Source organism: Manacus vitellinus, unplaced genomic scaffold (genome assembly GCF_001715985.3).
Source record: "Manacus vitellinus isolate BGI_N305 unplaced genomic scaffold, ASM171598v3 scaffold_68_pilon, whole genome shotgun sequence".
Classification (NCBI taxonomy): Eukaryota; Metazoa; Chordata; class Aves; order Passeriformes; family Pipridae; genus Manacus; species Manacus vitellinus.
Genome location: NW_021940744.1, coordinates 906402 through 921344, shown reverse-complemented (window position 1 = coordinate 921344; position 14943 = coordinate 906402). Strand labels below are relative to the sequence as shown.

Sequence of the window (14943 nt, the reverse complement as noted above, 5' to 3'; positions counted from 1 at the left end):
CTGGATGTGGGTTGGGAGTGAAATTTCATCGGAGATCAACCAGCACTGGGAGAGCAGCCCATTGTCTTCCTCTGTCAGCAACCCCCAAAGCTATCAATTCACAGGCAATTCTAGATCCCAGTGACCACGTTGTTTTCACAACCATGAACAGAGTAATAAAAACAACTTAGGAAATAAGCCAACCCATTTTTCTCAAAGGATTATCTGAAAATGCTCGTTCAGATTTCCCGAGTCAAGTTATTTTACCTTAATCCAATCTAAAAATACAGCCACTGCTGGGAGCTGAGGCACTGGACACCACTAGATATTAAACAGAGAATAGGTGCACAAACAACACACCAATTCTGCCAATAAAATATAAATCATCTGGCAGAAAAACTCTTTAAAAATCAACAGATGGCAGCACATCTGGAAAGACCACTCTCAAGTATTTTTTCTTCTTCCTACACAATCCTAACATGTGCCCAAGGAACGCCAACGACTGCTGCTGCACACGGCAGATGTGACTGCTAGGGTTATTTTTTGGGAGGAAAAAAGATTGAGACATTCAGTGTAACAAAAGTCAGACCCTACATGGAGGATTTCTGCAGAATTGGAGGGACACTTGCTCTAAAGCTCGGCAAGACAGGGATAACTCTTTTCTAAGCTATCAAGCAGCCCCATGGCATATCCAGCTCTTCCTGAAACATTAACTCCCTCAAGGGTGATGCCTACCTGAAAAATTTTAGCAAATTCCCTTCTACTTTATCAAACTACCCCTTTGCAGGCCCAAATCATGACAGCTTTCAGCAGCGTTTCCCTCAAGGCCGACAGGTCTGACAGAAAACATCATCTTGATCTTGGCTGCTGCAGAAGCACCAAACCTCGTACTGCCACATGAACCCACCCTTCATTGGTGCTGTCAGAAGCTCCTGGTGCTGCAAACTGCTTGCAGCTCTCCCTGCTGTGGGTATCTCTGTCCTGCCCCGTGAAAGGCCCAGGCTGACGCTCCAACTCCCACGACGCCGCTGCTCATCGGGCGCCTCAGTTTATTTATCTTGGGTTTTCTGATTTCTTTCCCCCCGGTCTAAAAGTGGCAAACCATGACTAAGCCATAATTTAGCTCCCTTGCAGAGACACACCACTGAACATCAGCTGACACAACAGGACACGTGCAGTTGAATCAAGGAGGTCATTACTTGGTTCCTTCTTCTATTCGGTTTCTTCTTGACCAAAAAGTTCCCAAGGCTACTCTACATTTTGGACTGTCATATACTGCAGGAACTGTGGAAACCAGAGTTGTGCATCAGTTGTTTATCACATTAAGCATAAAGGCTTGTGTTAACTAACCTTGCCCCAGGGGCACAGGCCCACTGCTGCGTCTACCTTAGTGGCAGGTAGGTCAGAGGAGTACTTTGGCAGGGAAAAACAAATCAACACATCTATAGAAAGACCAGCACACTGAGGGAGGTGATTCTGCCCCTCGGCCCCCCAGGTGAGACCCTCCTGCAGAGCTGCTCCAGCCCTGGGGAACAGCATAGGAGGGACATGGAGTTGCTGGAGAGAGTCCAGGGGAGGCACCAAGATGATCCGAGGGATGGAGCAGCTCTGCTGGGGGGAAAGGCTGAGACAGTTGGGATTGTTCAGCCTGGAAGAGAGAAGCTTTGGGGTGACCTGACTGTGGCCTTCCAGTGCCTGAAGGGAACTCACAGGAAAGATGGAGAGAGACTGTTTGCAAGGATATGGAGGAACAGGACAAGGGGGAATGGCTTCCCACTGCCACTGGGCAGGGTTAGATGGGATATTGGGAAGGAATCCTTCCCTGTGAGGGTGGGGAGGCCCTGGCACAGGTTGCCCAGAGAAGCTGTGGCTGCCCCTGGATCCCTGGAAGTGTCCAAGGCCAGGTTGGACGGGGCTTGGAGTAACCTGGTGTAGTAGAAGTTGTCCTTGCCCATGGCAGGGGGTGGAACTGGATAGTGTTTAAGGTCTCTTACAACCCAGGCCACTCTATGACTTTATATAATATAATATATAATACACACACTGATGTGCAAGTAACAGTTGTTTTGTGGGAAATAATTTTTCCATCAAGATTTCTGCTTCATATGCACACAGGTCTGCAGACCAAGGACGGAAGAGAGTTTTCCAGTCAGGATACCACCTAAGATTTTTCCTGCTCTAGCTCAGACTTCCTCCATGCTCCTCAGGGTTACACACTTCTCTTTATGCAATGAGAAGTACAGAAAGATGCACGAACAAGAGGAAGACACTGAGTACCCAAAACCACTTGTAAAACCATTCTTGGGGAGAAGGGGGCACATGGGTGTGACTGTATGTGGTAGGAGGAGGATCAGAAATCTTAAACTCCCCTGAACCCCATGAAGGGAGGCAGCACTCTGCTGCTGCTCCGCTCCCTCACAGCTCCTGACAAGGTCAGGGACCCTCTGGCCAAGTCCCCCACTGAACCCATCTGGCCAGGACACGTTGCAGCACCTGGTTCAAGCGGGGGGGAATGTACCACAACCTCAGAGGCCATTTCATTGTCTCAGGAAAAGACTTAAAAATGCAGCCTCAGCATCCTAAAATCCAGTTACCACTAAACACACAATTTCTGCCTCGCTTGTACTGTCTTCGTATTTAGGATCTGAGGAAACAGCATATATAAGACAGTATGAAAAAACCAGCCATGTGATCATATAATTAAAGACTTTTGTGCACTCCTCTGCAATTACAAAGCCAAAAAACAGTGCTGGTGGTGTGCATTCATAACTATCTTTCAGCTACCCAGACTTTTGCTTGCTGCAACTCTATAATTCACATATATATATGTATGTATATACATACAGACATACTTTTTTTTTTACTTTTTTTTATTTAATTAACACATAACTTTGAGGCAGATGCCAGGTTGTTCAAAGGAAACCATTTCTCAGGTGGAGGAGATTACAGCCATGATGCTTGGCAGGAAGGATACTCAGTAAATGCAATTATCTAGCCCACTAAAAAGATCAAATTGAGAAATGAAAGCAGGAGAGGAAACAAGCAGCAGAGAGATTAATTAAAGGAACAGTCAGGAGGAAAACAAAGGGTCCGTGCCTTGAAAATACTGCTGTTCATATGAAGCCCCCAGGTAGGTTTCTGGATGCCCCAACATCCCCCCACCATGACGGGGGAGCAGGAAGGGCCTCCCTGCACACAGCACAGCATGGCCAGGTTGGAAAGGCTATTTCAACTCCATTTCACTGCTCTGTTTTTAAACTATCCCTTGGAAAGTTGAAAAAACCCACCAAGCACAAAATATTTAAGTCTTTTCAGATTTTTCGATGTCATAATGAAACTCTCAGTCTCTGCTGCCCCAGCCAGCATCTGTCTCTCTACTCCACTGCAGAACAGTTATCATTTTAGCACTGAACCTGACAGAGACTATTCAGATTCCACAAAAAAACCCCTAACTGAGCACCTCTGAGCACCCCTCGTGCAGCAATGGAGGTCCTGCTCCTTACAGCCCCACTAATGTATCCATCAATTGCTCCAGGAACAAAAACCTGTGCCACACTGAGCCACCCCAAGAGTTCTCCGGAAAATAAGTCATTACTACTCCACACCCTCAAAATTACACATATCCTATTACTGCACATACAGGATGAGGCATCTTCAGTTTCCTTGTCAATAAAGAAGCCAATTCCTCTTTACTTAACAAGCAATGCCACTCTCAATCAGTCAACTATTAAATGAGATTGTTGCCTTGCAAAGTAGGACTTGAAATGGATTTTTATATCCTTTCTGGCATAGTAGCTTTCTTCTATTAGTCTATCAAATTTTCACTGCTCATGTACCTCAAAGTATATTTGTAAATCAACAGATATTTCATTTTTATTAATTGCATTATGAAAGGGACACAGTAATTATCCAGGACAGTAACGTACTGCAGATCCATGATGAGCACAAATGTCTCCTCACTGCCAGTATTCCTTTAAACCAGGAGGGGAGGGGAGGACCTAATGAAAACTTGATTTATAAAAATACAGCACATATTTCCAGATGCAAAAGATACGAAAGTTAATTACATTACTTTCCTTACAGACCATCCAAACAGTTCCAAAATTAACCTATTGGGAAGATTAATATTTTACTCTGGTTACAATGCCCAGAGTTAATTTGTTATCTCTAGAAATGCCTACTTCCCTCAGCAGCATCCATGCTGCAGAAGCTTTACCTAAATCCCAAAAGGCAAACATGTGCCACCCACAGAGGTGGGTTTTGTTGAGGCAGTGATGGGCAATGATGGGAACACCCTGAGGAATTCCCAGAACCGGAGCAGCGAGGGACCGCCTGGCTCCCAGCCCCGTCCAGTCGCAGGAGATGTCTGGTTTCACATCTCCATTTGCCATATATGCCAAGCCACAAATCATCTCCCAATTCTCTGCACCATGCAGCCGGTTGTGAACGACCTCCTCCCTTGTCCCCGCTGCCACCACCAACAGAACCCGCTCGTGGGGCTCCAGGAACTCACCCCCGTTCACTGCCACATCAAAGCCACTTACACGTCAACACGCACATTTAAAAGGTGCATGTGTAAAAAAAAGGAAGTGTAAAAGGAAATTTTAAAAAGCCAGTGATTTTCCATGCCTTCTCCCCTTCCCTTTGTGCAGCAATTTTTAAACGAAAGCCAGATATTAATGGGTGAGAAAAGGCAGTTTTTAATAATAGCTAAAAGAAAAATCAAAATAAGCACTTGTTATTAGACTTTCAGCCTAAAAAGATCTCAAGATGTACCCAGTTCCTACAGGTAGAAATCCAATATATCATGGAATGACAGTTGGAAGGGACCCATCATCCAGTCCAACCCCTGGCCCTGCACAGACACCCCAACAATCCCACCCTGTGCCTGAGAGCATTGTCCAAACACTCCTGGAGCTCTGGTAGCCTTGGGGCCGTGACAACAAAATACAGGGGATAAAATGCAGGTAATTTTAATAAATAGAACCATTAATACAATTTAGAAGACTTCCATGACAAAAAAAAAACCACCTTACATCCCCTTTTTTTCCCATTGAACAGATCAAGATCATTCCTGAAACCATAAATCCTGAAACAAAGGTGACTTGGTGCTCCTCCTCGGTACCACAGCACACGGAGTGCTCTGCACCTCTGTCACCTGAACAGCGCTCCCTCTACAAGAGCAAAAAGGAAATATATCATTTAAGAGCACCCTAAACCTGATCCTTTCTGCCAGAACCCCCCCTCACACAGGTAAGAAGAAGAGGCACGTGTAGGGCACGATTACACTCTCTCAGCAGAAGCCAGGCTTTGGTTTTTACAAGTCCATGAGGCAGAAATCTTCACATTTCCAATTTTTCCCCATTTTTTACAATCTCTTTCTGGTTCTAGCTCAAGACAGAGAGCATCAGCAATCTTGGGACTTGGACCAGGGACAACATGACACTTGGTTGTAAGATTTATTTAAAATACCCATCATGGCACAGTGTTTTGGAGAATTACCTAACGGAAAAATGCCTTCTACATTTGCTTCTAACCTGTAAAGGCACCTTTGGCTGTATATGTGAAGGTACACAAGTATTTACTGGTCAGGTACCTTTTCCTTGCACTTAACAGGTATTTATTCCAGCAGATATTCCTACTATAAAATTACAGCCCTGTGTTGCTGCAAAGAATATGCATCTGTGCAGCTCCACAAGGTTTACCTGGGGAATTGGAGATTTATCCCCCAGAGTGAGGTTTTCCTGGAAAATTTCAGGCTTTGGCTTTGGATTTTTGCTGGGCTTTTTTCAACTTTGTGGCCCAGTAATAAAACACTTGGAAAATGTCAAAAACACTGCAATAATTGAAAGTATATGGCATTTTTACCATCATTTTTCCTCTTTTACACCTATGGGTAGGCAACGAACACCGAGGATTTTTAATCAAAAAAGTAAGTGTGTCTGTACCATAAAATAAACGGATTTCCTTAAGCACCAAGGCTGCCAGAAAATACATCCTGGCTCCTTTCTAGCCAGCACCAAAGGCAGATGTATGGCCCTATTTATAGCCCACTAATGCAATTGTGAAATGCACACCCCATGCACTTTATTTGTGTTTAGCTCAGACTTTACTCTCCATCAAGCTAAGCTTGTAGGAAAGGTCACTCCCAAGAATAACAGCACATTAACTCTGTTCACATATCAGCTGCTTGCAGAGACTCAGGGGTGCCCTCAGAGCCCCCGAACCACGGGTCAAACTCCTTCGGGTGCTCAGACACCAACGGGCAGATTGCAAAAGGTGAAAGCTCACATGAAAATAAGAAACAAGGAAGTTATGACCTGCCTGGGATTAATTTCTGCTCCCAAACTGGGGGTAACAACTATTTCTCCACCTTGGTTCACCCTCTCTTTTTATACTGTAAATCCCCACTGAGGGTGAGGAGCTGACTGTGTGCGTATCACACCAAACCCAGCAAACACCAGCCTGGAAACCCAGAGAGCACTGCAAAGATCTGTACAAAAACACTTCCCTTACACTAAGGAGAAAGACTCTGCAGAATAATTCCCTCATCTAATACCGTGACAAGGGGCTGTAAACACACTGGAAGAAGATTAACCACCAGAAGAAGGTAACTACAGAGTCTGAGGGCTGTCTACGTAATTTATGGATACGTGCTCTGCTTAAAGTCCAACTCTCAGGCAGGAAAACCTCAGCAACTTTTCTATGGCAAAGGTCTGTTATTCATTTGGGAAAGTCATCTCATTTGGGGTCTTCCTGGGTTTTTTTCTCCAAAGGAAAAACTCTAAATATGCACCAAGGAATGTCTTCTACCACTGCTGTTTTACTGCCCTGAAACAATTTACAACTAAGCATGTTTCCAGCACCCAGGTATCCTAAAAAGCTACTCTCCCATCACTTCTGAACTGGTTTTCTTCCCTGCAGGATCAGGGAAGCTAGAAAACCAATCTTGTTCAAAGTGGCAAGGTACCTTCTTGCGGCCTACGGGAACCTTTCCATGGACTCGGATCTCTCCCCCATCAGATCAGTGTTTCTCCACTTGCAAGGGAAAAAAAGGGGAAGGAGTAGGGGAAGGGAAAGCTAGTTCAATCACCATCGTTACATAAAGACCACAATTAGTGGATAGATGCTGTCAGAGCCCTGAGTGCACTAAGAGGCCACGACCAGTCCCATGAAACCCCACCTGCATCTTCTGCCCATGGATCACAGGAGCTTTGTTTTGGCTGACACTTGGGCCTTCAGTCCTTGCCAGAGCAGGTCTGCCTGTCTCTAGTCCTGCCTCTGGTCCCATCTCCTGGAGGGACCCCCACCCATGCTGTAGGTCCCTTCTGCCCCATCTCTTCTCTCCCTGTCTGCAGCCTTGTCCCCTGGTGCTCCTTCGCTGCACTCCCTGGATGGACCCTGGACCTGGTTCATTACCACACCTGGGACTGCTCTGTTTGTATTCTTTATATACCTCTCTATATATTTCCTTGCTGGAGTAGGATGAAGAGTTTGTTTTGCTCAGAGCAAACTCGTAGTTCAGAGCAGCTTCCTCCTTTCTTCTGCAAAAGCAGTACCTTTTCCAAGGGCTACAAAGATGAGCCACTTCCATGCACAAAAGGTGAAAATACAGTTTTAATTCACATAGAAAACACCTTCTTTGCACACACTAATCATGAACACATAACTACACAAAACCTGAGGGTGGGGTTTGGTTTTGTTTTGATTTTTTTTAAAACTCTGTTGCTTCTGTATGGTAATAAAATAGTAAATTATTAACTTACCAAGGGTGTTCTCAGAGTTACACAAATACCTCATAAACCTGGATAACATACATGATTTTATTACATTTCCCACATGAACATAACACCAAAGTAGGGTTTGGTTCTGTTCTTCTCTCTCACTTCCTGAAACACATGTTTAGGACTGACCCATGTTTACCTAGATAAGAAGAAGGCTATCAACAAATTGTTCAAAAAAGCCCAGAAAGAGAGAATCACAGAATCACAGAATGGTTTGGGTTGGAAGGGACCTTAAAGACCACTCAGTTCCAACACCCCTGCCACAGGCAGGGACACCTTCTACTATCCCAGGTTGCTCCAAGCCCCGTCCAACCTGGCCTTGGACACTTCCAGGGATCCAGGGGCAGCCACAGCTTCTCTGGGCAACCTGTGCCAGGGCCTCCCCACCCTCAGAGACAAGAATTTCTTCCCAATATCCCACCTAACCCTGCCCTCTGGCAGTTGAAAAGGCCCACAGTCCAGTATAATTCTGGAAGATGCTCATGCACTTCAGCCCTACGTTGCAATGTGCTCACTCACCTGCTTTGCTTCAGCTTTCAAACACTGCAGCAAGATCTGCCTAATAACATGAGCTGCTGAAACCATGAACAGCATGAAACCTTCCCTTTAAGGACCTCAGCCAGAGTTTGCATTTAAGAAGGAAAATCTTCTCCTTTGAAACTCACTGTGATATTTGGTGTGGCACCTCTGAGACTGGTTTTTCAGAAGGGGGGGGGTGCCTACATGTCCCTCACTTCCATGGAGCTCAGATGAAGCACTCAGAAATCTAAGAACTAGTGCTGTGGCTGTACCAGGAGCATTTATTTATGATTGAATTGTCTTTAAAAAAGGTTATAGTCTCAAAATATCCAGTATGGAATTAGGACACTGCATGGTGCTGGTCCCCTTATGCATCTGGCCCCCAAATGAGTAAGACCTGACATTGCAGAAGCATGTCAGGACAGTCAAATGAGCTGGAGCAATTAGTATCTGAGTGCTAACCAGCTGACCAACACAGTCAATAAAATAAAGGCTGCCAGGCAAAGGCAGCTGTGTGTTTGTGTGAAGCCTGGTGCAGCAAGACCTTCTGATCACGGCACACATTCACAGTCAACATGGCACAAGTTATATTCCCTAAGCTACAGCTTTCCAGAGGGTTTCAGTTCAGTGAGGATGGCCAAGCTCCTTCCAGAAAAAAGGATCTCCCATTTTCAATTTTAGCATTTTTTTCTGACTGTTGAGGGACAGGTGTTGTAATGGTACAACAAAAGGAAGGTGTTATTCTCTGAAAACAGTTTAAAGATATTTTTCTCACTGCAAATTTTATCTGAAAACTTCCCAACTTCACAACTTCAAATGGCCAGAAGATGATCTCCAGAATGTTGTGCACAGGAACAAGGTGGGTTCAGGAAGTTGCCTCATATTAAGGACATCTGAACAGTTTTGCCAAGCCTACAGATATTTTGAAGTGCCCTGAGCAACATCCTGAGACTGAAGCTTTCAGTAAGGTGACACTGCTAAGCCTGTCTATTAAGGAAAGATCCTTCGAAACAGATTAAACTCTACATAGGTTTGGGCATAATATTTTTGGAGATGACGATGCATATTTAGGAAAGGTAAATCTTAGTCCCAAATTCCTCTTGCTATTCTATTCCTGTATACACTGGGTATGTTTTAAAGGTTTCAATTATTTTAGCATCTTTTTGCATTTACTTCAAATTAAGTCAGAGCTCGGCTGCCTTTGCCAGTGGTCTGAGATGCCCAGATGGATGAGACATGGGCAAACAGGAAGGAAAGGAACCGACTGTCACAAGATGGGGATTAGCAGAAGTGAGGCAAACCTATAAAACACATAAGAACAAAGCAAACATCAACATGAGAAAACCAGAAAAGAAGACTACCCTGGAGCTTGTGAGGCAATCAGAATCACTGAATGGTTTGGGTTGGAAGGGATCTTAAAAGTCACTTCATTCCACCCCCTGCCATGGGCAGGGACACCTTCCATTAACAAGGCTGCTCCAAGCCCTGTCCAACTTGGCGTGGGCATCAATCAGTTTTTCAACCTCATTACAATACCCCAATGCTAAAGATTTCCTTTCCTAGCCTTCTCCCAGCTGCTCTGAGATAAACTGGTTTATAAACTATTGTGCTTTGCAGTCGGCTTTATTTAGACTGGTTTAGCAACTGGAGCTGCTCTTAATAACAGAAATCCTATCTAGATATTCCCACTTTATCAGAAGATTCTTACATGCCATGTTTGCTCTCCCTTTTGCAAAGCAGCCAAGAGCTCCATAGAAACGTCTGGATTAATGAACGGATTCTAAAATATTTTTTTTGCAAATCAGATTACCACTTACTTTCTTACAGAGAGAATGACGTCAATCACCTCCTCCCCAAATGATTTTTTATAAAGACATAAATAAAATTAATCTACAAGGGAGGTTACATTATTAAAACATATGCTGCAATCAACAACGCTCAAGGCTCTATCATGGCATTTTGTTCTTCATTGGTATTTACATATTACAGTTCTTATGTACTGCCCTGGAAATCAGCTTTGAAGTGGAATGAGGAATAAATGAAGATTTATTATTACTATCCTTATTAGAAGGATTTTAAAGTCATTAGAGACCAACAAGACATAATAATCATATTATATTCAATCTTCTCTAGAACATCTCCTTTGATAGGCCTGCTAACTCAATTATTTAAATATATATTACAGCAAAATGCAGCGTGACTTCTACAGTTCGGGACAAGATGGAAATTTTTATGTTTTGGTTGCAGTTAACCAGAATTTGTCCTTACAGGATTCATGGGTTTCATTGTGGGTTCTTCAGTTTTAAGCACCAGAGTTTCAAATTCACAGCGATCACCTGGCTCAATGTGGCTGCTCAACTGAAAAAAAAAGCTTAAAAGCTGGGGAAGAAATAAAGTACTGGAGATCTGTCATAACCTGCAGTGGCTTTAAAAAGGTTTAAACAAAACCCTCACAGAAGCAATGATCTCTCAAACAGTCACCAGACTTGGCTTCAACCAATTCCACCAAGAAAAGAAGGAAAAAAGATCTAGAGGCTCTGAGGAAGAGCCAAAGCAGAACTGCAGCACTTTGAGAAGCTCAGAAAGTTCTCTCTGGATTCAAAGTGACATCTGGACTCGAGCAAAAACTACCAATGAGAAAAAAAATATCCCAACACTGTTTAACTGGAAAGCACAATCCTTACTATTGACTCTTTCTGCCTCCAGCTTGTGTGGGGATGATGCTGAAGGGGGGAACTGTTTTCCCCTCGAGTGTGTCACACAGCGAGGGGCAATATCCTGTCACCATGCCTTGCAGACCACAGCAGCTGCCCAGCAAAGGCAGCACCAGCACTGTGCTCTTCTCCTTTATTTCTGTCATTGCTGTTCCAAGTCCTTCAGGATTTCCTCCACTTGTGAAACATCTGAGGCAGTCTGGGCTACAACAACCACGCAGCTCATACCTGCTGCTTCTGCACGGGCACTTCACGTCAGATTAGTCCCCAGACACAACCACTGCACGTGCTCAAGGTCCATGTACATCATGGGATATGCACACAGATATTCTCAGGAGGCTATTGATGCTATCACTGCATCAGCCACCTTCCAACCCTGCTTCACATGTTTCCTTTACTTTGCTGCCTCCTCCCCAAAAACTAATCTCTAATTCTCTTTCCATTACCTCCTTGCTCCTCACTTCTCTGCCACTCACCTCAGTCTTGCTCTGCAGCTCATTTTCAATCCCCACAGGCAGCAGAGATACTCTGCTCTTGGCCACTGGCTGGATGAGACACTTCTGTCCCTTCTCAGAAACAGGAAAGGAAATATTAGGGTGGTGAGGCCCTGGCACAGGTTGCCCAGAGAAGCTGTGGCTGCCCCATCCCTGGAAGTGTCCAAGGCCAGGTTGGACGGGGCTTGGAGCAACCTGGGCTAGTGGAAGATGTCCCTGCCCATGGCAGGGGGTGGGATGAGATCATCTATAAAGCCAGGTACACTCCAGCTCAACTTCTTCATGCACCCAACTCCTGACCTAGGAGCTGTCTTCCAGCAGCAAGGGAAAAATGTGGCTTCTATGGTTACGGGTCAACAAGTTGTTTAAGTCACAGAACTCCAACACTTCGCTAAAAAAGGATCAGTCATGGAATTTGATCTTTAGCAATGATGACCTGCATACCTAAAGTAAAGCATGTGCCAGAAAATGGTTAACAGCAGGTAGAACTCCTTCCAGTAAAACAGGGAACGATTAACAGCCCTCAAATGGATCCCAGAATAGCTAAATGATCCTGCTGACACCAGCCCAGCTCTATAAATGGGAGCCTTTTAAAATCACTTCGATCTTCTTGATCCTCTGCCTCCAAAAGCTACATTTAGTTTCTTGTGTTAAGTTATCATCTTTGGCCAGCAGCATGTGGTTAAACAACCACAAAAAAACCCAAAAAGTTGAGACACGCATTTTGCCAAAAATTGCTCCCTCACTAAATATCAGCTAAAATCTAAACCTTTGAAAAACTGATAGAATTTTCTGTTCATGACAACACTTAAACCCTATTTCAAATAAAAGCAATTACTGAATTCCCAGTTCCAAACCCAGCATCTCCTGGGTTAGTGGAGGAGCACTGGACAGTCCTGAAGTTTGCTAAGTAACTATTTTCTGTCCAGATTACACCTCTGGGTATTCTTACTCTGGGATCCATTGTGAGAGCAAGCTAGCCCTCAGAAAGGCTGGAAAAGTGAAATATCATCGCTTTTGGAATGAAAAGGAGAGATTATTTGCTGCTATATGTGTCATTCTCACTACTACACAAACAATTGCTATAAAAGCCACCAGAGGAGTTTGGTGTATTCGGTACCAAAGCACCTGTTTTAACAATAACAGTACCAAGGTAGCTTATTCACAGCTGACTTAACTTTCAGACAGATATCAGGGCAGATCCAGAAGCTTCATTTCTGAACATTTCCTAACATTTAAAAAACTGTATTATGATTTACATAATTATCTAAAAATCCTTGGCATATATTAACAGAATCTGGGGTGAAAAGAATCATGAAGCTGACTATGCATTTTATCTTCTATTACTTTACCTGATGCACAAAATCTGCATCATAGACCAGTCTTCCCACACAGTGAAGCAGATGTTTTCATCCTACTTCCCTGTACTATGAATCCCTCCCAGTTTCTAGTTTCATTGCACCTTCCAACCCTATTTGCCATAGGATTTCAGAACTAATATTTAGTTGCTTTACAAGGCCACAGTAGTGAGGAATTCTTTTTCTAACTGAAAAGGTTTTTATTTTCAGGAAATGAGTCAACTCTTTTGGTACTCAATGACAAATACCTAAGAAAGACACATATATAAATATATGAGGGGGTCATGTAACTCATTGTCTTTGAACTATTTCAAGATTTGTGATGTTATCACTTAAAAGGTTAATTTTTCAGTACGGATTTCACCCACACCTCTGTTTCAAGTGTCAGGGTACCATCCCTTGGGTGGGCCAACTGCTCCACCACCATGACATATTTTAACATGCTTTTTCCTTTATGTTTTGTGAAACACTCCCACATACACCTTCCGGCACACTCAGGATGCTGGGAGAAAGATGAAATCCTGCAACACTTACCACCAAACACATCTCCGTTCTGGTAGTTTTTCCCCTTCTGAGTTTCCTCTTCGTTTTGAACAGTAGAAACATGCTTGGCGGAGGCACAGCCCATCGCTTCATTCAGACAGCTCCAGCTGCACCAAACCACAAAGCATCTCTAGAGACGCCCGCTCATCGCTGCGAAAATAATCCACCTCCCTGCTGGGCTGTCAAGTCACTTCTACCTGAAGATGGCAAAAGAGAGAGGAAAACATTGGCAAAAAAGGTAACCTCTAAAGGGGGAGCTTCAAGGAGATAAATAATGAGGTTTGTGAAGAGGAGAAGGACAAAACACAGGTGGCCTCCATTGTCTGAGGTTGCTAAAATCGTATTCAGTAACATCTGGTACAGGCAGATCACAAGACAGGTAGATCATGTAATGTACATCAATCCTGCCTTGGAGCAGGAGCACAGCAGCCGAACTCTAAGTCTCTTCCAGCCCTATTCTTTAATCCATGGCTTGAAGAAAGCAACACACAGAGATCTATTGCCCACCCAGCCACCTATTCCCACAGAACGCAGAGGTTTTTGGGAGAGGAGATAAGAAACCATCAATATCTGCTCCTCCTGTTCTTTTTACCAACCTAACCATCAAGCCAGATTTCTTACAAAGCATTTTACTGATTAAGAGCTGCTAACTGCAAGTGTTCAGACAAAACAACCCCCCTAAATCAATTAAAGACCTTCTGTTCACAGATGTGAGAGGCGATAGGCAGCTGTATTATCTTTTTTCTACATGTTCATTACTCTACTGAATCCATAAAACCTTCATGCTCAAAAAGGCAACTATCCCCACTTTAAGATGGAGTAGCATTCCCTGAACAATCCAGATGTCACATAAAACAAAAGAGGGAAGAGAAGGCTAATTAATAGCTGCAACATTTTAGGTTAAAACTAAAACCAAATTTAAAACCATGAACTGCTTAATTGCTAAATGGTTCCTCACTTCAACAAAGACAACTTCAGAATTTGGTGAGATGACCTGGCTTGCCTTTCCACCAGCCAACCTTTTTAGAAGAGAAGAGCTAGAGAAAAATGAGAACCTTCCCTTTGTGCCAAGTTGTTTTAGTTCAGCTACAGCGTAAGGTCATACACACAATTTCTTAACTCTTTAGCTCTGGGCATGTACTTTACAAGGCTGTGGCTTCTTCAATCCACGCTGACCACAAGAATCTTACCTGCAATATCAGACAAACACTCACTTAGGATAGGGCGAGGTTGGAACAAGATGATCTTTAAGGTGCCTTCCAAGCCAAACGATTCCATGATATCCATCCCACCAACGCACAGCCCCAAAGAAAATCTCTGGAGTTTCCTTTCCCTGTACACTCAGCACAACCAGCACACCTGTCCATGCCAAAGAAGCTGTGTGACACATCAGGACATGGTCCAGGAGGGCTCTGCAGCCACCTTCAGAGTGATTTTCCTGGCCATCCCCAAACCCACAGAAATGAGGATGTGGCAGCTGGGTCGAGAGTGATTCTGCTTCTGCTATTGCAGTCAGTGGCTTTCATCAAGAAAAGGGAAGGATTTCGGAGGC

The 14943-nt window shown here is 44.0% G+C and overlaps 1 protein-coding gene across 1 annotated transcript in view; it reads right to left on the bottom strand.

Annotated features, from left to right (window-relative positions):
- The window catches only part of CUNH1orf21 (chromosome unknown C1orf21 homolog), a 66446-nt gene extending 52858 nt beyond the window's left edge, over window positions 1-13588 (bottom strand). The window contains exon 1 of the mRNA XM_008930823.3: window positions 13383-13588. Within this exon, the coding sequence (XP_008929071.1) occupies window positions 13383-13476 (94 nt within the window). The 5' untranslated portion in view covers window positions 13477-13588. The remainder of the gene's footprint in view (window positions 1-13382) is intronic.
- Between the last annotated feature and the right edge of the window lie 1355 nt (window positions 13589-14943).